Source organism: Crinia signifera, chromosome 1 (genome assembly GCF_055691185.1).
Source record: "Crinia signifera chromosome 1, ASM5569118v1, whole genome shotgun sequence".
In the NCBI taxonomy this organism is placed as follows: Eukaryota; Metazoa; Chordata; class Amphibia; order Anura; family Myobatrachidae; genus Crinia; species Crinia signifera.
The window spans coordinates 137,496,138-137,520,037 of NC_139217.1; the positions used below are offsets into that span (position 1 = coordinate 137,496,138).

General features: G+C 46.2%; 1 protein-coding gene across 1 annotated transcript in view; it reads right to left on the reverse strand.

The window, feature by feature from the left end:
* Window positions 1-23,900, reverse strand: part of LOC146026551 (uncharacterized) — a 66,859-nt gene that overhangs the window by 25,081 nt on the left and 17,878 nt on the right. The window contains exon 3 of the mRNA XM_083157324.1: window positions 9,617-9,687. Within this exon, the coding sequence (XP_083013450.1) occupies window positions 9,617-9,687 (71 nt within the window). The remainder of the gene's footprint in view (window positions 1-9,616; window positions 9,688-23,900) is intronic.

A 23,900-nucleotide genomic window follows, 5' to 3' on the forward strand; every position in this document is an offset into this window, starting at 1 on the left:
TCTCAGAGCTATTTCATTATTTGGCTGTTAAATGCCCCAAGGATACACTTAAAATGTAATTATTTTCACACTTAGGTGGGTATCAACAGGAATATGCAATGAGGGAACACTTGAACTTACCATTTGCTTCTTGCATGTGGTCAATGCATAGCTCTGGACACTTGACCCGGAATCTATATTTTACCATCCGTTAGCCGTAAGGTTAAACACGGTCAGTAACTGAATAGCTGAAGTAATGTCACCGGGACCCACTGAACATGGGGTCATTGGCTATATAGCCTAAGTCTAATGCACCCTGGGAGTACTCATCATTAACAATATTGAGTGCAAATACTAGATGTGTTTTTTTGTTTTTTTTAAAGATAAAGTTTAGTGGGGTGTGGTATGATTCACCGACAGTCGGGATCCCGACAGTCTGTCTGGAGCTTAAGTATAGTGTAATCTGTGCTGACAAAAAAAAAACCCTATGAGCATTTCATTATATATATATATATATATATATATATATATATATATATATATATATATATATATATATAAAATAAACTGACATGGAACCCAGAAACAAACGAAGAGAGGGTTGTGGTTGCCTGGAAACCCCCCGCCTCTTGGAAAGTGCCTTAAATTATGACAACAATAGCTGGTATATAATATGATCAACATAGCTGCTACCACACGCAGTGTAAGGGACAGAGCAGAGCTGCTGCACATGTCTAGTGTACCAGCTTCTTCTACCAAACACTGCATGGACCAGAGAGCAGCTGCCAGGAGGAAGAGACAGGAGCCTTACCATGAAGTGGGAGAATGTGAGCTTAGAAAGTGCAGTACTGGTTCTAATATGTTTGTGTATTTATTTATTATGATAAATGTAACCTTTTCCTGACCACTTAATCTTATTTAAATGTTTGAAACATCCTATACAATAGACCATCTGTACTGTTAAATATTAATGCTGTATTCCATACAGTATCCATTGTATTAAAAAAACAATTTTCAGGGCTGTAAACACTCCCCCAGACTGCAATGCACGGCAGAGTGGGAGATATCGGATTACATTTGGAAACCCCCCTATAAAAACCCTCCATTTGCCACTTCACACCCTCACTGTATAGTATCACTAGGAATAATACATAATAAGTGCCTTATTTTGAAGCTTTATCTGAGTGGAAATTATTAACATTAACTTAAAAAAATTGGAATTTGGACCGAGTGAACACAAAACATGCATATTGATTTTTTATTTTTATTTGTATAATATTTCCATCTATCTTCTTTAGGGCCAGATGCACTAATCATCAAAAGTGATAAAATGGAGAGTGATAAACAGCTAGCCAATCAGCTCCTACCTGACATGTCACAGACTGTGTTTGAAACATGTCAGGTAGTAGCTGATTGGCCGGCTGTCTATCACTCTCTATTTTATCACTTTTGCAGCTTAGTGCATCTGGCCCCAAGCTACAGCAAATTAAATATATATTTTATAAAAACATGTTGAAGGTTACATTTATAACAAAAACACGTTTATTTTGAGTATATGCTTACATTTGCTACATATGAAGACTAGACTACTGTCTACAGTACAGAGGTCAGATAATACTGTAAATGCATTATTGATGAAGTTACATTTTTACATTATTTATTTCTGGATTTACGTCATAACAATAGGGCGTTGGAATGCATACATCCAAATTTGCAAGTTGTGGGAGCAGGACAAACGTGTGCACATGGTGTATCTAGTACTAGTACTATCAGTTCTATTCCCCTCCCCCATATAGGAATCCTTTGTATACCACATACTGTACATCATGGAATGAGCGCACATTACTGTTCACTGCTGCCCTGCTAAGCAAACACATCCCCATTGAGACTGAGGGTCAGAGCCCCAAAAGTGGGACTTTCCCCCCTTAATTCATTACAGTTGGTAGGCATGGGATTGTGTGCATGTCAGTTTTATTCACACAAATAAGGATACATTATTTCATTGATGTTTAACCAAATGCAGAATGGACAGATAAAAGTACAGTGTTAGAAGACTGGCATTGAGTGTAGGGTTAGGTTATTCCATATGTTATAGTCATCTGCTGCATACTGTAGGCTATGTGTATCTGGAGACAGGAATGCATTTTTCAGTGAATGGAATTTAAACCTTACTGCGCTTATCTTACTGCTGGCTAGATTTACTGATGTGTAAAGTGTTCAGTATGTAGAATGGGATGCGGTCGTTTGGTCGGCACAAGAAAGGTCAACACTCCTTAGGCCAACACTGGAAGGTCGACAGGGACTGAAGGATAACAGGGTCCTTAGATAATGCAGAAGGTTCCCACTGTGGTTCCAGAACAGGCGGTGGTTCATACCCTACCATCCACTAGGGCATGGAGGGAGAATAGAATAGTGTGCCCGGGGCTGCCGTACACAGCCAGTGTCCAGAAGTAGATGTCTAGATCTAGACGCCTAAACAAAAATCCAAATATATGTGTTGACCTTCTGCATTGTCGACCTACCGCCGGTCAACGTAAGGACCCTGTCGACCTTCACTCCCTGTCGACCTTCTGCCTGTCGACCTAAGGAGTGCCGACCTTTCTTGGGTCGATTGAATGATCCATTCCCATGTAGAACATGTTCTGTAACTTCTTACTAAACTCATCCTCTCTCAAATAGAAAGACATGGCATACCCTTTTGACACCACACAAATAACGAGAGTCTGACCCAAGTTGTCGCCGGGTCAACCCGGGTCACTGTGTGGTGTGAAAGGGCATTTGGAAAAAACCCGGGTCCGGCAGCCTGGCAATCCGATAAAAAGAAGGGTTTTACCTGGTTCGGACCCTGGTTGCTGGACAGTGTGAACGGATAAGCCGGGTCAAGCAACCTGGGTCCCTTTCACTTCTATGACGGAGGCAGCAGTGTTACCTTAGTGCTGCCTCTTCCCCAGCCTGAGGGGCCGCCCCGCCCCCCGGATGACGTAAGTGAATCGGGCAGTTAGCACAAATGCCGGGTCGCTTCTGGGACGGACCTGTATCCTAATCCCAGGTGCGACTGAACATTTGCGGTCTGAAAGCAGCATAATTGAGGCATGCATCAATCATTGGTTGTGTTATTGCACAACACTCAGTATACTTACTATAGTGCATTCCAAGAGGTCAGACATTCCTGTTAATATTTTTTTCAATTATTTTAGCCTTATATTAAAAATATAAATATCATGTTCATCGCTGGGGGGAAAGCTGCTTAGTGCATACACACTGAGCGGCATTCCCCCTGCCCGGCGCTGTTGGTGGGGGTAGGAGGGCGTTTTTCATAGTGCAGAGCTATGCAAAGCCATCCTCAAAGCCGCTTATCTGCTGGTATAACAAGCAGATGAGCGGCTTTCCTGGCGATGATGCGGGAGTGCGCAGCAACGCTCACCTTTGGGGCATACACACTGAGCGACTTTCCCCCTGCCCAGCGCTGATGGAGGGAGGAGGACGGCTTTGCATAGTGCAGAGCTATGCTATGCAAAGCCGTCCTCCAAGCTACTCATCTGCTGGTATAACCAGCAGATGAACGGCTTTCCTGACGATGATGCAGGAGCGCGCAGCAGTGCTCACCGCTTATCGCTGTGGCATACACACCGGGCAGCTCTGAGCTGAAAGGCGCTCAAACATGCTGTTTTGAGCGGCTTTCAGCTGAAAGTCGGCAAGTGTGTATGGGCCTTAACTGTGATTGAAATTTTGCTGTACTAGTTATTCTATGATAATAATAAAGTTATTTAAAAAAAGAACTTTCTAGCCTATTTAATATTGCCGTGATTACCACAATGATAACGGTCTATCAGTGCTTACTGTGGTTCTAACACGCTTACTGTATAGATGGTAAACAATGTCTAGGTCGACAGTCAATAAGTCGACCAATAATGGTCGACAGTGACACCTAAGAATGGTCGACATACCCTAGGTCGACATTGACAGAAGGTCAACACAAGCTTTAAGTCAGCATGGACATGGTTGACACAAATAAGGGCGACGTGTTTTTTGGTGTCTATGTCGACCAGGGCAGGACTTTTCATGTAGGACAGACTTTTCATTTATTCACTAGTAAATGCCATCTTTAGACACCATTTATAAAATATGACAGACTGCTAAATCCAGATCCATATTTTCCAGCCAAAATTCTTTGGAGCACAGGTCAGAGATGGACAGAAACAGTGCAGGACCATTCACATTCATCTCACACTGGCCCTTATTCTGCTTGGTGCGGCCGGAGCCGCATATGCGGCTCCGACCGTGCAGGCGAATCCCCGCCTTCCATACGGATCGCCACGGCCGTCCGTACGCGGACATGTGGCGGTCCGCATGAAAATGGCGGGGGATACGCCTCCACCATCTTGGAGCAGCCCCCTGCATTCGATGGTCGCAGACCATCGAAGGCAGGGCCGCACGCTCCACCAGCTCCCGCACCCATAGACCTCACGGACACTTGTCCGTGTGAAAGCATGTATGGGGGCGGGCAGCTGACATCCGGCGATGTCAGATGCCCGCCCCCAACACATGCGTCACAGCCTCATTACCATGCGTACGCCCCGCGTTTGCATGGGAACGCCCATGAAACGCGGGGCGTATGCATAGGGAAATGAGGCTAAGTAGCCCCTCACGCCCCTATCCACCCCCTTTGCGGCGGTAAAAAAAATTGTGCGGCGATTTCGCCTGCACATGCGCAGAGTGCCCTCTGCACATGCGCAGAGCGAAAACATCGGCGGAACGGCCGCATGCGGCCGTTACCGCTTAGATCAGAATAAGGGCCACTATCTGCTGAGAGAAGTGGGCACTTAGCCAACAATCTGGAATATGGACCCACAGTGCAACAAGTTCCGTTGCTTCTTTATTTAGAAAAGGTGTAAGGATATATCCTCACTATGCAGCTTTACTTCCGACTATCACTTTCCACCAGCCAGCGTGGGCATGCATCATACTCACTTCAAGTGTGGGTTATGCAGCATTAAGTACTAACTACTAATATACCCCCCAATGCTAAAATGTTATTATACGAACCATAGAATAAAAAGATATTATTTATTGTTAACCTAATCTCCCACTGCAGCTATGTTACAGCATAGTTGCCTACCCTCCTGCATTCTGCAGGAGTCTCCCTGAAATAGCAGCAATCTCCCTCTCTCCCTCATTAGTCTTGCAATCTCCCTCATTTCACCTAGCCCACATTACACTGTTACATTTTAGGGGAAAAAAAGGAATGAGAGAATAGATACATTTACATTGAATCATCAGCACCATTTCCCAGCAATTTAGCAAGTATAGTATCTCTTACTAACTGCTTTGGGGCTCATCTACATTTGGATATATTTAATTTTAAAAGATTCTAAGTGCCACGTTTATTTATTTATTTATTTATTAACAGATTCTTATATAGCGCATACATATTCCGCAGCGCTTTACAGAGAATATTTGAACATTCACATCAGTCCCTGCCCCAGAGGAGCTTACAATCTATATTCCCTACCACATGTACACACACACACACAGATATTCTAGGGTTAATTTGTTGGGAGCCAATTAGCCTACCAGTATATTTTTGGATTGTGGGAGGAAACCGGAGTACCTGGAGGAAACCCACGCAAGTACAGGGAGAATATACAAACTCCGCACAGTTGAAGCCATGGTGGGAATCGAACCCATGACCTCAGCGCTGTGAGGCAGTAATGCTAACCATTACACCATCCGTACTGCCCAGTTCACAATCTCTTTTCACAATCTCTCCATATATGAAAGTAGATACGCCCCTTTGGGTGGAGCATGTCACGCCCCCTTAATGGGGCACAGTGCAAACTTGTACTCCCTAAAACTCGTTTTCAAATGTAGGCAAGTATGTGTCTAACATCTGTGGGCTACATGCAAAAGCAGACCGTATTTACCAGTGAAACAATATAAATGTATTTGCTCACTTTACATAGCAATATGGTTCAGTGCAGACACAACATGACTTGCTGTATTGATTTACTGCATCTGGCCCAGTATACTAATGTGATATTATACAGATAAAAACCTGAATCTCCATGCATTTACATTGCTGCGACTGGCCCTTCCCATGTGTATGATTCTATCCATGCACATACTGTAGTACATTTTTCTGGCTGATTCTGAGTCAGAAGGATTTCTTTGTATCAAACATAAAAATCAAGATTTAGAATATAGAATATGGCATTTTGTGATGGCAAATGGCCAGTGACAATGAGGGATGGACTGGGGTTCTGAAAGAGCCTTTGTATTCCAGTGGTTGCATTATTCTGTAAGCCGAGTGGCTGAGCAGAGCTCTGGAAGGCGGAGCTGCTTAGTCAGTTCCTGTCTCAGAAGAGCGACATGAGGTGGAGCTGCACAACCAGACACTGGACGAGATTCAGCAAGCTAAAACTGCCGTAAAAACCCCATTTTCTGGGTTTTTACCTCATTTCCATATGCAGCAAAGCCCCATCGCCGGGGCTTCGCTGTGGGGGGTTACGCCAGTTCTATATGGCGTAACCCCATGGAAGCCTATGGGCTTCCCTTCGCGTCCCCCGCCGCCCCGCGCCGATTTGCAACGCACCCCCCTCACCTGTGTCCGGGCAGCCTCCTGCTGTGCTGCCCGGACCAGTGATCTTGTCCTCCCTGCACCGCTTCCGGGTGCAGGGAGGAGGAAAAGGAGCCCTCACACAGCCGTGTGAGGGCTCAGGGAGGGAGGGGGGACCCGCAGCACATCGCCGGCCTTCGCTTTGGCGTTAATATGTTACTGCATATGCGATTAATAAAACTGCGAGTGCCGGCGATGTGCTGCAGGGGGTATTAGAGAATCCCGCCCATTGTCTGTGTCTCTCTGCTCCACCAGGCTTTTAGGTCAGGCTGCTCCACCAGGCCACTGGGCCTTCTGGCATTTGCCTAATGGCCAGTCTAACCCTGGTGACAATGCATTTGCTTGGAATTGTGTTTGAGCTTGTAAAGAGTGTTACCTTACTGAATGTGAGTGTTGTGGGCATGTAGCTAGAAGTCCATGCTATTTTGTGTGTACTGGGAATGATAACCTGTTTCAGTTGGATCTCTTGCACCTTGCACTGTGGTTTGTGCAAGTGCCAGTACTAATGATGATGAATGGTTGTGTGGATGGCAAAACAGTGGGCGATACGGATTCACACTTAAAGTCGCACTGGTCCTAGAAGTAGCCCTACAGAAATTTGAATTAGCATTGGGTAGTAAATCAGGATTCTGCAGAACCATGTAAACACAGCCACCTTGCACTGATTTAAGTGCACCTTTTTCTACCGAAACAATTGCTTTAAGATAGGGTAAGTTTGTACCCGGCTTGCACACTATTGGAAGTTATTTTAACCCATTTTTCCTTGCAGATTAGGGGCCAAATATAACTGCAGACAACAAACATCATCCTGTACAATGTAAAACAAGGGCCAAATATAATTGCCTATGATATGGGGTAGCTGGTGACAATCCGGTGAGCTCATCACTAGATTTAGAGGGTGAAATTTACTAAGATGTGAAATACACTTCACAGGTCATGTTGCCATGGGCAACCAACCAGAAGCTACTTCTTATTTATTTACCACCCTCTAGAAGATAGTATACAGGATGTGATTGGTTGAACATAGCAACAGGACCTGTGAAGTGTATTTCACATCTTAGTAAATTTCCCACAGAGAGTCTATTTCCGAAGTCTACTAAGCCCCGTAGGAAGTAAAAGGTGGACGAAGATAAAGTTACAGGCAATCAGCTCCTGGCTACTACAGGATGTGTTTTAGAAATGACAGTTAGGAACTGATTTGTTGGTACTTTAAATATGTCCAATATATAAATATATACTGTATATATGTCTCCAAGGCCTAGTTCATAGGTCCTAATTAAACATAGATTGCTAGTTAGAGAAAAATAAGTTGCCTGCAATTAAAAAGTCACTGTCCAGACAGAAAGAAAAACCAGCCCTTACAAAATTGCAAATGCATCGCAAACAATGATGTATTCACATTTTCATTCACAAAAACTGAACCATCGAACAGTTTTTCCATCTGAGTAAGTCTAGGGCTTCCACTAATCTGCTAAAGAACCAGGCTGGAAGTGGTCATCACTGACATTAGAGAACCACCCGAAAAATGCCTGGGCACGTCTTGGGGGATACCAAAGGGTAGGCAGAAAAAATTGCCAAGTATGTTTTTAGATATATGCACTTGAAATACTGTACTTTTCCTGCTCATTTGATTACAATAAAAATTCTTTACAGATTTAGAAGTTATTTTGCTTTACCGATTAACCTACTAAATACAGTCTATTATGAGTTAAGGTGCCCATACACGTTGCGATTTTAACATGTGTTTTGAACTTTTAAAGTTCAAAACGCATTGCATCGGTTAAAATCGCACTATGTACCTGCGGGGATGCGATGCGATACAATGCAGGTACAATATTGGGATGCAGGTACAATATTGTACAAAAAGTATCTGCAGGCAATACGTTTTGTGCTACATCGCATCGCATCAGTTTTGTAGTGCATGTGATGCGATACGATGTCCATTAGGTAACTATAACATTTTAAAAAATGATCCTAAAATCGCATTGCATCGCACCCGCACAGTACTGTAGATCACATCGCTTCTCCCTACAAGTGCCAAAATCGCACGGCACAAATGAAGTTTAAAACGCACAGCCCACATATCGCAACGTGTATGGGCACCTTTGGGGGTTTTTTTTTTAAGGTTTTTAAGCTTTTCAAAATAAAATTTAAAAAAATATATAACAAATAAGTAATGTCCATTTTTGTGGTTAGAAACCAAAATGGCCTTATGTGTCCAGGATACCAGAGATTCCCACTGCAGAATCATTTTACATAAATGTTCACTATATCCTAGATATGTATTTATATCTCTTGATGCTTCTCAGCCATTGATTCCAACAGCTAAAACTGATTATTCTCTGTCATTTTGTGATAAACCGGTTAGACGCTAAGGCAAAAGACACGCGCTGCAGAAAGGATCACATGCGCAATTTATACAAAGAGTAAATAAGAAAAAACACTTTATGAAGATGCCACTACAAAGTCTTTTCCCTGGTATACACCCATGTCTCTGAATGTGCAAGGACTGAGACTCCAACTGTCAGCATCTGTAGATGCTAAACTACTGATTGGTACAGTAGTTTGGTGACTACTGATTGATCCATCGACCACACCATCAAACATTGCGCCAACCCTATGGCAGGAGCAGCTTCTCTGTCCAAGTATGGCCTCTTATGTGAGTGTTTGTGTGTCGATGTACACAGCCCATGTCCGCCACATGCCTGTGACATAACATAAGACTGGCCACTCCGAATATCCGCTAAGCCAACTCCCTGGAACGTCTAATACATTTCCAAGAATCAGTTGCAACTCTAACTGCAAGCACGGTATCTGGTGCACAGTGTAACTTAGAGGCATCTGCAGAAATGAAATATTGCAACACTCCGTTTGACCCAAACAAAGATGACAAAATATCTATCTATCTATCTATCTATCTATCTATCTATCTATCTATCTATCTATCTCACTACTCTAAAGTTCCATTTACCAATTGCATCATGGCTGTTTTTACCATAATACTTTCGAATGGGGCCTTACCTGACCAAAGTTGTCTGTCTGCCTTGGGTTGCAACCTGAGTATATTAGGAGATGAGACAATTCACAGTGACCTGCACAAGATATAGCATGCATTAATTTATTTTTAAACATTTCAAGACAAATGAGGCTTGGTACAATAAAGTTGTATTTACTTTAAACAATAAATATTTTACAAGAAATTTTACAGTGATGCTTAATCCTTTTGTAAAGCGCAACGGAACTTGCTGCGCTATATAAGAAACTAAAATAAATACCGTAATCAATGATCCTCAATCACTGGGGCAACTACAGAATTTGCTTTTGTGTCCACTGTAACGTAACTGCACTGCAATGCAAAGCAGTACAGGAAATATGTACTAACAATACCACGTGCATCACGTTACACAGTAGCAGTGGTACCGACGGGGAGGTGACGAGAGGGGGCTGAGAGCACCATCGGAACAGGGTGCATATGCGTCTTGTGCATGCAGACCCCCTTCCGGTGGCTGGCGATTCTATCGCCAGCAGCCGGATGAATGAGCTTTGCTACATCTGTATTGAGAATTAAACATACTTGCTCAAATTAACATAAATACCAGAGACAAAGTATGGAACTAGCAGCCTGGCTTTGGGAAAGAGGGTACAGTAATAGACTCAAAAAAAAGAACTGGTCAATACTGTAACAGAAAGTGTCTCCCTCATATTTCAGAGGAAGAAAGAAGCCAGCCCCAAAATACTCAGATTTATTGGGGACTTCTGCAATGACTGGAGAGATGTAAAAGATGCTATGTAGAAGTATTAGCATGTGTCATTATCTGACCTGGATTCAGAGAAACATTTGGGCATGGAAGCATGGGTTAAAGTGGTCCATGCATGAATTGAGCCCCAGGAGTGCTGTATGCTGTTTGATAAAGTGCCAGAATGATGGATTGCAGCATTACACCCATCATGGCCCTAACTGTGTGGAGTTTGTATATTATCCCCGTACTTGAGTGGGTTTCCTCCAGGTATTCTGGTTTCCTCCCACAATCCAAAAATATACTGGTAGGTTAATTGGCTCCCCAAAACCCTAGAATGTCTGTGTGTACATGTACATGTGGTAGGGAATATAGATTGTAAGCTCCACTGGTGCAGGGACTGATGTGAATGGTCAAATTTTCTCTGTAAAGCGCTGCGGAATCTGTGACACATTCCTCCATAGGCATACAAGTGCAAAGCCATTCAACCTCTGCTAAAATCATGTCTGCATTCTGTAGGGAATGGTTCCTGGGGATGCAGCTTACTTACAGAATCTGCTGTAACATTTATACTACCTCATAGAACAGTAGGAAAGCTGTAAGCTGCTGGGATGCAGCCGCAGTATTATTTTATTGCATAGGTTCCTGTATGCCAGTACATATAAAGGCATATACTGTATTATACACTGTCAGTACATTCACTTGGACTGCTGCTTATTTTTTATTAGTTATTGGAATGATTCATATTACAGAATGTGTATTTATCTTTTCCATGGAGACGTTCTGTACCATTGCCAGAAACAATAGAACTATATTTGGTAACATTACTGCTTCCCAGCTTGCCATTAATAACCCAGTAGAGGGGAGTAATAAAATACTGTAAGGACAGTCTACTTCTGTTCAATACACGTCACTGTACTGATGCTCATATACTAGACCCAGATATTCAGAAGACCTGATACCGTCAGGGTCAATGATGAAGATGGCTTAACATTTCCCTTCTATTATATGCACCTGCCTAGACTGCTCCCTCTGTTTTCTGACCCTCATGTTACAGTACTTTATTCAGAAGTGGACACAATTCCAATATGTGCACAGTTGAGCAATTAGTTGGTCAACACAGAACCGCTACGGTGCATGGACCTTATTTTGGTCCACACACAACGCTTCCAATTTCGCAGTGTTGCGTGTGGACCAGACGACGCCCGCCCCCGTCCTCCCTCTGCAAGGCTGCAAATGGATGATTTGCATCATCCATTCACAGCCGGGGAGAAATCATCGAATGATTTCTCCAGCGCTCGCAGATCAGAGACAATCTGCGAGCACCCTGTTCTGGAAGCAGGCGGGCAGTTGACCTGCTGACATCAGCTGCCACCCCCTGCGCCACCGGGCAATTACCATGGGAACGCCCATTAAATGCTGGGCGTTCCCATGGGCTGTGCCCCCTGCCACCACCCCACACCCCTCGGCTGCCCTGCTAGCTGTGAGCGAGACAGCAAACATGTAGTTCACCCTGCCCGCTTGCACCCTCCGTCTGCACATGCGCAGAAATGCACCTATGCAGACGCAAAACATCAGTCCCCCGTGCGAACGTGTGGGGGGACCGAATCAATTAGAATAAGGGCCCATGTGTACCACTGACTGTGCGCAGAGACCCCTGTTGCGTACACTTGTATGCAGAAAATCTGGCATTTCACAACCATGGGTTGTGAGTTGGAGATAGCCGGGAGTGTACGCAAAAAAAGGCCGTCACTTAGTGGTGTTATGGAAGTGTCACAGCCATGTCAGTGCTGCATTCCCAAATGCAGATCCACAGTCTCGGAAGAATTGTAAGAATTTGATAAGGCGCGAGTATCGATGGTTTGTCAATGTTGAAGTTTTCAGAACTGCTGATGTAATTACACTGTCCATGAACACTGAGAATGGGGGCCTCAGCACTTATACTCTCCATCGCTCGCTGGTACGCAATGGGAAGGCTGACAATTAGCATTTACATTTTGTCGCTACGTGTGTTTGAATGGTGGTAGCTACTAGCTATTGTATTATTTATGTATAAGGTTCCCATAATTCTCTAACATATAAGCTAGTAAGGTAATATAATAATGGACACATTTTACGATTTAAAATCAATACCTATAAGTTGAATAAATGCATCGCTGACTGACATTAGGAAAACACAAATTGATTTTTTGGCTACTGCATTACAGTAAATAAGCTGGTCTGTAAAATGCCATGTCAGGCTGCTGTTATAGATGTATGAAAGCATTGTATACTTCCTGTTTGTGGAGTAAGGAAAGGTTTATGCTGTGTCCGCACATGATGCTGTCATTTCCCTGAAATCTGGGTATATCATCTCAGTTGGTGCGGGGGGCGTCTGGTGGTACCGGTAATTCCTTGTCACGTAGTCCTAATAGGAAACTGGGAATGGTCTTAAGACATTGGGTATTAGAGGGTATCCGCAGGAGACAGGCACATCTATAACTTTGAAGCTGGCTCCTCCCCTCTGATTCCCCACCCAGGAACCAGTTAATGAAAAACTGTGACCGAAGGAGAATGAACATATGAGAGGAAAGATCTATATGTCACCTATGTAAACATAAGTGTGAATTGTGTGGTGAGATTCATGCCAGCACACCCGCATTCAATCAAAATAACAAACAACTATAATACCACTTACTAAGTGGATTTTCTGAACCAAGGTCACTGAACTAGACCTACAACCAGAAGACAATAAGATGAACTTCTGAACTTTAACAGAATAATGCTGCAGCCAGACCCCGCACAGGGCGGGCGCCCAGTATCCCATAAGGACTACGTGAAAAGGAATTACCGGTAGGTATTAAATTCCTATTTTCACTAACGTCCTATGGGATACTGGGAATGGTCTTAAGACATTGGGGATGTCCCAAAGCTTCCAGAAAGGGAGGGTACGTGCGGAGACTGCTGCAGTACCGCCTGCCCAAACTGGGTATCCTCTTTGGCCAGGGCATCAAATTTATAAAATTTTACAAAGGTGTGTTGCCCCGACCATGTTGCAGCTCTACAGAGTTGCAGAGCTGACACACCCCGAGCAGCCGCCCAGGATGCGCCCACCGATCTGGTGGAATGAGCCTTTAGAACAGAAGGTGTTGGCAGGCCTGCCGTCACATAGGCTTGTTGGATTGTAGTCCTAATCCATCTAGCAATAGATTGCTTAGATGCAGGGTGTCCCTTCTTTTGTGCGTCGTACAGGACGAATAGACAATCTGTCTTCCTGATTCTTGAAGTCCTCTGGACATAAACACGCAAGACACGCACTACATCCAGGGACACCGGAATATCCGGTGAACCAGACGCAGACGGGACTACAATGGGCTGATTAAGGTGAAAGGAAGAAATCACCTTAGGGAGGAATCGCGGGTTTGTCCTCAACTCCGCTCTGTCTGAATGAAAAATTAAATAGGGGCTCTTACAGGATAGGGCTCCCAATTCTGACACTCTCCTAGCCGAGGCTAGGGCCAAAAGAACCACCGCCTTCCAGGTAATGTACCGCAATTCTATCGACTCCAAAGGTTCAAACCAGGAGGACTGAAGGAAGGTTAGGACGACGTCCAGACTCCAAGAATGGTGTAGGAGGCACAAAGGGAGGCTGAATGTGAAGCACTCCCTGAAGAAAAGTTTGAACTTCCGGAATGACAGCCAATTTCCTTTGAAAGAATATGGACAAGGCCAAAATCTGGACCTTTAGGGAACCCAGACGGAGGCCCAAATCCAGTCCCGCTTGCAGGAAGCACAACAACCTGTTCAGGTTAAATTTTGCTGGGGGAACCTTATGCTCCTCACACCAACCCACGTATTTCCTCCAGATCTTGTGGTAGTGGGTATTTGTTACCGGCTTTCTGGCCTGAATCATCGTAGTGATGACTGATGAATGCAGGCCCCTTTGAGCTAAGATTTGCCGCTCAACCTCCATGCCGACAAACGTAGCCGCCCTAAATCTTGGAAGACGCAAGGGCCCTGTGTAAATAGATCCCTCCTTAGAGGTAGAGGCCAAGGATCTTCGATCAGCAAGCTCTGCAGATCCGCGAACCAAGCCCTTCTTGGCCAGTCCGGAGCTACCAGAATGGCTTCTACACCCTGACTTCGTACTCTTTTGAGTACCCTTGTCAGCAGTGGTATGGGTGGAAACAGGTACACTAAGGGAAACACCCACTGAATTGTCAGGGCATCTACAGCCACTGCACATGGATCCCTGGTCCTTGTGCAATACTTGGGAACCTTGTGGTTTAACCGGGATGCCATCAGATCTATCGTTGGAAGGCCCCAACAGTCCACAATTGCTGCAAAGACCTGAGAATTCAGACTCCATTCCCCGGGGTGGAGGGCGTGACGGCTTAGGAAATCCGCCTCCCAATTGTCCACACCCGGGATAAAGATGGCCGACAGAGCCACCACATACATTTCCGCCCAAGCCAGGATCTTGGAAGCTTCTTTCATGCAAGTCCTGCTCCTTGTGCCTCCCTGGCGATTTATGTAGGCCACAGTTGTGGTGTTGTCGGACTGTATCTGGAGCGCCTGTCCTTGGAGGAGATCCTGGGCCTGTAACACTGCATAGTATACAGCTCTTAGCTCCAGGATATTGATGTGGAGTCTCGATTCCCACCGAGACCACTGACCTTGAAAGGTTCTGTCCATGGTCACAGCACCCCATCCCAGCAGACTCGCATCCGTCGTGAGTCGCACCCAGTCCTGGACGCCAAATCTCCGACCTGCAAGCAGGTTCGACTCCTGAGTCCACCATAGAAGGGACTGCCGGGTCTGATGCGACAGAGAAATCCTCCTGTACATCAGGAGATGTGAGCCCGACCATTTTGACAGTAAATCCAGTTGGAACACCCTGGTGTAAAAGCGTCCGAACTGGATGGCCTCGAAGGTGGCCACCTTCCTGCCCAGTAACTGGATGCATTGGTGAACCGATACCTGAGGCTTTGCCAAAATCACCTTCACTAGGGATTGTATAGCCTCCATCTTCTCCCGAGGGAGGAAAATCCTTTTCTCCTCTGTGTCCAGGAACATTCCTAGAAAGAGGATACGACGCGACGGCGTCAGTGAGGACTTGGGGATGTTTAGGATCCACCCATGCTTGGATAAAACCTGTCTGGTTCTTGCAATATCCTGCAGCAGGACCTGTTCCGACCTTGCCTTGATCAGCAAGTCGTCCAGGTAGGGGATAATGTTGACTCCCGACCTCCTGAGCAGTACCATCATTTCTGCCATCACCTTCGTGAACACACGAGGTGCCGACGAGAGGCCGAATGGCAGCGCTCTGAATTGAAAGTGCAAATCCTTCAACGCAAATCTCAGGAAAGCCTGATGTGGACCCTAAATTGGTATGTGGAGATAGGCGTCCTTCACATCCAACGATGCTAGGAACTCTCCCTCCTCCAGGCTTGCTATTACTGCCCTGAGGGACTCCATCTTGAATTTGTAAACCTTTAAAAAAGGGTTTAGAGACTTTAAATTTAATATGGGGCGTACCGAGCCGTCCGGCTTCGGCACTAGGAACAGGTTGGAGTAGTAACCCCTTCCTTGTTCCTCCAGCGGGACAGGTATGATAACCCGTGAAGTCAGTAGGCGTTGTATTGCCTGTTGCAGGTTCACCCGATCTGCATGCAGAGCCGGTAAACCTGATTTGAAGAACCTGTGAGGAGGAGGCCTTTCGAATTCCAACCTGTAGCCATTGGAAATAAGATCCCTTACCCAGGAATCCAGATGAGAGACCGACCACACTTGGCTGAAAGCTGACAGGCGACCCCCCACCTCGCATGTGACTCCAGGGACGGAACCCGAGTCATGCTGCAGGCTTAGAGGCGGTGGCATTAGCGGCACGAACCTGAGATCCTGCGCTGGCGGGCTTTCTGAACCTACCACGGCCCCCTCTGGCGGCCGAGCTGGAGCCTCTCGCCCTCTGCCTGGGCCTGGAAGGCCGAAAGGACTGAAAAGCCTGAAAGGACTGAGACGTCTGACCATGAAAGGGACGTTTTGTGTGACTGGGAGCCGTCGGCAGAAAAGTCGACTTGCCGGCCGTAGCCTTGGAAATGAGGTCGTCAAGTTCACTACCAAACAATTTTTCCCCCATAAAGGGCAAATTCTCCACACTACGTTTGGACTCTGGATCAGCTACCCATTGTCTCAACCAGAGGGCCCTGCGACCCGAAACCGCCATTGCGGAAGAGCGAGCATTTTATAGCTCCAAGCTCCTTTTGTGTATCACATAGGATCTTTGCAGTATCCTGGATATGGCGAAGTCTCTCTCCAACTTGCGCCAGTGACATATCAGCAAGCATACCTTCCTGGATTTGAGAAGCCCATGTATAAATGGACTTCGCCATCCAACAACTGGTGAGGACAGGCCTCTGAGACGCCCCACTCGCTGTATACATGGCCTTAAGGGTAGTATCCAACTTTTTGTCTGTACTATCCTTCAGTGTTGCTGCCCCAGGAACGGGGAGAACCACCTTCTTGGACAGTCTGGACACCGAGGCGTCCACAACCGGAGGCTCTTCCCACACCCTTCTAGGGACGGGATCAAAGGGAAAATTGGACTTAAACCTTTTGGACAGTTGGAAACGCTTTTCAGGTTGTTTCCAAGCCTCCTTAAACGTCTCATCAAGGTCAGCTTGTTCAGGATAAACAATCTGCTGTTTACTTTGGGACCCAAAAAACGGGTCACCTTCCTGCATGTCTGCTAAGGGAAGGTCTAAAACCTCTCTTATTGCTATAATAAGAGGTTCCGGGCCCCTGAGGGATGATTGTGAATCAGGGATCAAAGCCCCGTCATCCACATTATCATCTGTGTCGTTACCCGCCTGTAGATCATCATCTGAATCAGGCAACATGGCGGCCGCAGCACGCTTCCGTGACTGGCCCGTGGTGGGATTCATATTATCCACCCGTGCGGCTAGAACTGATAAGTCCGGCTGCACCTGTTTGGTCTGCACTGTATTTGCAGCCAATTGAGTTGACACTGCCTGCAGCATGGTTTTTATGCCTGCAGCCCACTCAGGCTCTTGAGTCTGATTGTGATGTTCCACTGATCTGGGGTGAAACCCCTGTTTGAGTGGACATGCACTCTTCACAGGTAATCTGTGAGGTGGACTTAGGCACAAACTTGGTGCTGCAAATGAGACAGGTTAATTTCCTTACCATGGTGAAGGGCTAAATAACCTCTTTCCACAAACACACCACAATCACAATGAAATATATACAAAATCAATGTGCAGTGTATAGCAGCTATATATGTGTGAGCTCTATCACTGATAGTGTGTATCTTAACAAGCCCGTGGGGGAGCGCTCAGATTACACTGAGGAGACCAGCACACCCTGCACAACCTGAACTCCTATTTAGGAGTTGGTACAACACAAAACACAGTACAGTGTAATCAAATAAGCGATTCAGCGCTAAATACACTTGCTGTTTTCTGCAGATTTCCTCTGTCCAACACCTCACCGCTGAGGAGTGATCTGGAGGCAGTAATGGCACCCAGGGAGAAGCAGGAAGTAGTGTATGCGCGCTCAGAGCCTCTGGTCTTGCTCCGCTGAAGCCCCGCCCCCCTGGTAATGGCGCAGGAGCTTCACTGATTTTTATACTGGCGCTGGCTGTCAGTTAATGGCGCCTTTGTACTGAACAGCGTTTTTGGTGGGATCTGCCCTGGTAGCCCAGGGACTGTCACCCGCAGCCAGTCTGTGGCGGGGGGTCTGCGCAGCCCCTGTGCAGGGACGCCGCGTCTGCCGCCGCCGCCATCTTGCCGCACGATGAGCCGGGGTACCCCACTGTGGGGACCCCGGCTTCTACTCACCACAGACGTCTTCGGACTGTGTCAGGAGTGTGCGGCATGCTGGGGGTGAGTATCACTGCAGCGCAATGCCCGTGAGTACAAACACCCACTCAGGACAGTGGTCCTGCAGCAGGGACAGCTCGGTACCTTAAGAGGCCTGCAGCTGAACCCTCCTCGACTGACTCCCTCGAAGCAGGGATACTGTGAAGTCCAACACAGTAACCCCAAAATAACAAAAGAAAATAAACTGAAGACAAACTCTCTGGAGCTCCAGCAGTGTGCATCCTCTCCTGAGGGCACATTTTTCTAAACTGGTTCCTGGGTGGGGAATCAGAGGGGAGGAGCCAGTACACCCAGCTTCAAAGTTATAGATGTGCCTGTCTCCTGCGGATACCCTCTAATACCCAATGTCTTAAGACCATTCCCAGTATCCCATAGGACGTTAGTGAAAAAAGTATAATGTATGGGAACAAGAAAATAGTCTTCTGTCTGTCATTAGAAAAATTGCACTATTAAAGGTAAATATACTCAAGATTCTAAAAATGAAAAGAGGTAATCTTGCCCATAGCAACCAGAGTCTATCATTTTCCAGGATGGAATAGAAGCTTTGGTAAATGTACCTGTAAAGGCTAATAATGTTCATAGGGCCTAATTCAGCTTCAGTTGGAGATGAGCAAAAAATGCTATTCGGGGATTTTTGCTCATCTGCGCATGCACACATGCTGGAGTGCACGTGCTCGACCACAATCTGCGGTCACATGACCCCTGCTGTGCTGCTGCGTTACCAATCAATTACTACATTGCGGGTTGGGATGATATTATCACATTACATCCACATCCTCAGATGCAGATTGTAATAAATCAGCCATTTGTATTATTTTACTAGCGATATCTACACAGTTTCAAGCACATCTTATAGTTAATCTGGGTACATGCTGATATGATAATTGTACTGATATGTCGTTTCTGGCCAAATTGGAACAACATATTGTACATATCGCTCAGTGTGACTGTCCAATATGCGGATGCCTGTGGTCACATGTAAAGTCGGCATACATTTAAGTACACTTGGTTAACATGTTCAGAATGTCAACATTTAGGGCCTTATTCTGATCGGAGCGGCCAAACGTGCGTACGTTCACAATTACCGCACGCTAGCCGTACGCGGCCGTTAGGGTTAAGTCCACCCACAAATCAGCCGCTTACGTACGGGCAGAAATACCGTAGAAGGGGAGTGCCGTACAAATGAGCGTACGGCAACGTACGCGGACGGGCCAGCCCTTGCACTCCGACAACAGGCGTACAATTGAGCGTACGGCGCCGTCTACGGCCGTCTTTCCTCCGTCTCCCCACCGCCTTCTTGCGGAGATCTGAGCGTACGCCAGTTTGCACGGACGGGTCCCTATTGTTTTCAATGGAAAACTCAGCTTATGTCACCGCTCGTGAGAGTGAGCGTACGTCCGTGCACGCTGGCATACCCTTCACATATATGGATTTGCAAATCTTGCCTCTCAACTACTAATCTGACAATTGATTAATTAATCTATTTGTTATTCAATTATTGTTTTCTATTAACTCAATTGTCTACCTTAATAAAGACCTAATAAAACTACATTTTAACCCACATTACATGTATATTTGTTATGTTCTAATGTGGCATTTTAATCACTATCTATGTGTCCCCATATTGCTGTTACTTTTAAATCAAGTTATGTTGGTGTTTCTGTATATGTACTAAATTATGTACGTAATTACTTTGTCCAAAATGTGTAACATGTATACCTACCCTGATGTTATGTGTGATGTTTTAATCGAACAACATTAAACATTCATGCATTTTCACTATGTGTTATTTTACTCAAAAACACACACATTCACACATCAATCATTACCCCTCACCTCAAATTACAAGTATAACTTACAGTACACATCTGTATGTACCTACCCTTACACGCCCTCTAACATATTTATTATTAAAAACACAGGCAATTTCGAACTGTAATAAAACTTTTATTGGATACAAAAATAAAAAGGGGGGGGGGATAAATAAAAAATTAAAGGCGGGCCTCCAGAAGGCCAAAAAGTAGCTGCAGGTAGATGAGGGTGACCATTATTTCCCGCATTATTGCGGCCACCTCCTCCTGCTGCTGTTCAGTGTCTGTAATGAAGGGATAAAACAAAAAATTAATATACACAAATGTTTGTTGTATTTGTACATAATAAAAAGTTCAGAGTTATGTGTGAAGGCCACATACATTTAGAAACTACATTGAAGATGGGTCTGCTGTAAACACAGTACTAAAAAATAATATGTTAACACGCACATACTGTACATAGTAAATAACATTAATTCAATTACTCCTTCATCAATGAATGTATGCTGTATCCCAATTGGTACTTTGGTTTTGGGGGACTCTCCTCTAACCTCACAATTAGCCTGTGCTATTTAAGGGTTATGACATTGTTGTGGCTTAAGCACTCCTTACTATTTTAAATTTAGGACATTGCTGTACAAATTATAGGCCTACAGCTATGTTTGTAAAGCATGCATCCGCATGGCCTCACACACTATTACCAAAACAATCTCTACATTTAAGTTGCACCAGTGGCAGATTAAGCCTTTGGGGGGCCCGGGGTACTTTAGAGCGGGGGGCCCCCTTGCACTTGTCATTACTGGCCGCACACTGCATGGGTGTTAGGAGCCGCGAAGCGGTCTCCCAGCGGCGCGTCCCGGCCGTTGCTAGGCAGCCGGGACGCCGCCGCACCATAGCGCCGTCACGGGGGGAAGGTCTTAGGAGCAACACACGCTCCTTCCACCTCCGCCCGGCGCTTCCGCAGCAGCGCGTCCCGGCGGTTGCTAGGCAACCAGGACGCCGCTGCGTGAGGACGCCGGCGGGCGGCAGCATAAGCCCCAAGACACTCCCACTTCCTCCCCGGCCACAGCGGTTGCCTAGGCGACGGGGGACGCCAGGCGGCCGCGGGGAGGAAGGGGTTTAGATCACAGCTGTCTTCAGCCAGGGATTTAGGCAGGGATCAGGCATTGGCTGTTTGGGGGTATTTAAACCCCTCCAGGACATATGGCTGACGCCGGTTATAGTTCTCACTTCCTGTGCAGAGTGTTCCCGGTCCCTGAGGAGATTCTTGCCTGTCAGTCCGTGTCCTGTCAAGTGGATTCGCTTCAGTTGTTACTGTCTGGTTCCTGGTTTTCCTTGATCCATCCGTGGCATCCCTCCCCACGACATTTCAGATAAGTTGAGATTTTAGTACCATCGTCTTCTTATCTTATACGTTGTATCACCATCACAACCTGTGTACGCTGGGAGAGCATTGTTGCCGATTATTGATTGTTTATACCATCGCAGAGCATTGTTGCCGATTATTGATTGTTTATACCATCGCAGAGCATTGTTGCCGATTGATTGTTTATACCATCGCAGAGCATTGTTGCCGATTGTTGATTGTTTTTAACCCCGCAAAGAACTGTTGCCAGTGGTAGCATTACTCCATCGTGTACTCTCCATCCCCGTGGAATCGTGTTCCTGTAGATGGTTCTGGGCTCCTGGCTTATCGGGTTATTAGTTAGAGGTTCCCCTTGCTCTCCGCTAGCCTTGGCAGACGCGTTGTCCCACGTAAGACCTGGTGGCATCGGGGTTAGAGCCGGACTAACCAGCTCTCTCGAACGCGGCTATTATAGGTGAAGCCTAGCACCGCACGTGTCCGTTAACTGCTGGTTAGAGGCAACGGAGTTAGGGGAGGCAGGACGCCCCAGAACCATAACATTATAACCGGCCATTACAGTATTATCATACCCATCACTGGTATAGATGGAGACCTCACCACAGGCTGCAGCCCAAGTCCTGGCCGGTCAGGTACATAATTTAACCCAGAGACTTCAAGATCTCACTCTCCGGGTTAATGCTCAGGACGAGAGAGTAGCCCACTCTTTGTCCACTTCCCGTCCGGTTGAGCCTAAGGTTAACCTCCCGGATCGTTTTTCAGGGGATCGATCCCAGTTTTTTAATTTTCGGGAGGCATGTAAATTGTACTTTAAGCTGCGCCCTCAGTCCTCTGGATCGGAGATGCAGAGGGTGGGCATCCTCGTTTCCCTCCTTCAGGGGGATCCCCAGACATGGGCCTTTGGGCTTCCTGCAGGTGCAGAAGCTCTCACCTCAGTGAATAATTTCTTTACGGCTATGGGTCTTCTCTACGATGACCCCGACCGGGTGGCCTCGGCAGAAGCTAACCTGCGTTCTCTGAGAATGGGTAGGGGTCCCGCAGAGACATACTGCACAGAATTTAGAAGGTGGGCAGTCGATTCTGGGTGGAACGATCCCGCTCTCCGTAGCCAGTTTAGAGTTGGGTTATCTGAGCGCATTAAAGATTGCTTAGTACAATACCCTGTGCCTGTCTCTCTGGATGAATTAATGAAGCTCACGATTAGAATAGACCGACGACTTCGTGAGCAACAGAGAGAAAAAGTCTCCGGAGGGTGGTCTCCCAAGCCCACGGAGGAGGTGCTCGATTCCGATGAAGAACCCATGCAGTTGGGGGCCACGCGGCTCTCTGCTTCAGAGAAAAATCGTCGCAGGAGCAGGGGCTTGTGCCTCTACTGTGGGGGTCCAGGTCACCGGGCAATCGAGTGTCCTCAGAAGTCGGTAAAAGACAAAGCCTAAGTGAGGGAGGGGAGCGTCATTTAGGTTTAGCAGGGTTCTCCTCTTTAAATTCTGTATTAGTCGCTACCAGGATTACTTTCGCTGGAGGTACCACAGAGGTTACCGCCTTTTTAGATAGTGGTGCGGCAGGGAATTTTTGTGATGTCAATCTAGCCACCTCCCTGGGTATTCCATCCTTGCCTCTAGACTCTCCGGTTTCAGTGTGTGGTTTGGATGGTTACCCTTTGACGAATGGCACCATATCTCATCGTACCCCTCTTCTCAAGTTGGTTGTGGGATCTCTCCACTCGGAGGAAATTTCTTTTTTCCTCTTCCAATGTCCCATGGCACCTTTGGTTTTGGGGTTACCGTGGATGAGGAAACATAACCCCAACATTAATTGGGAGACAGGGGAGATTCGGGAATGGGGTCCCAGGTGTCGTCAGGAATGTCTCTCTCTTCCTGTACGTATCACTCAACCGATGTTTCCCTCGTTACCATCTCAATATTTAGAGTTTGCCGATGTTTTCTCTAAAAAAGAGGCAGATGTGTTACCACCACATCGGCCGTTCGATTGTGCCATAGATTTGATCCCTGGGGCTTCTCTACCCAAAGGGCGGTTGTATGCTCTCTCCATCCCAGAAACCCAAGCGATGGATTCATATATTCAAGAAAATATCGTTAAGGGATTTATTCGTCCATCTAAGTCCCCAGTCGGGGCGGGGTTTTTTTTTGTAGAGAAAAAAGACGGGTCCCTGAGGCCGTGCATTGACTATCGGGCCTTGAACAAGATTACGGTCAAAAACTCCTATCCCTTGCCGTTGATCTCAGTGTTATTCGATCAGGTCCGGGAGGCCGTTATTTTCTCTAAAATTGACTTACGGGGAGCATATAATCTCATCAGGATTAGAGAAGGGGACGAGTGGAAAACGGCTTTCAACACTCATACTGGCCACTATGAGTATCTTGTAATGCCGTTTGGGCTCTCAAATGCCCCCGTAGTCTTCCAGGATTTCATTAATGAGGTGCTTCGGGATTATCTTGGGGTTTTCACTGTGGTATACCTGGATGATATTCTCATTTATTCCGGAAGCCTTTC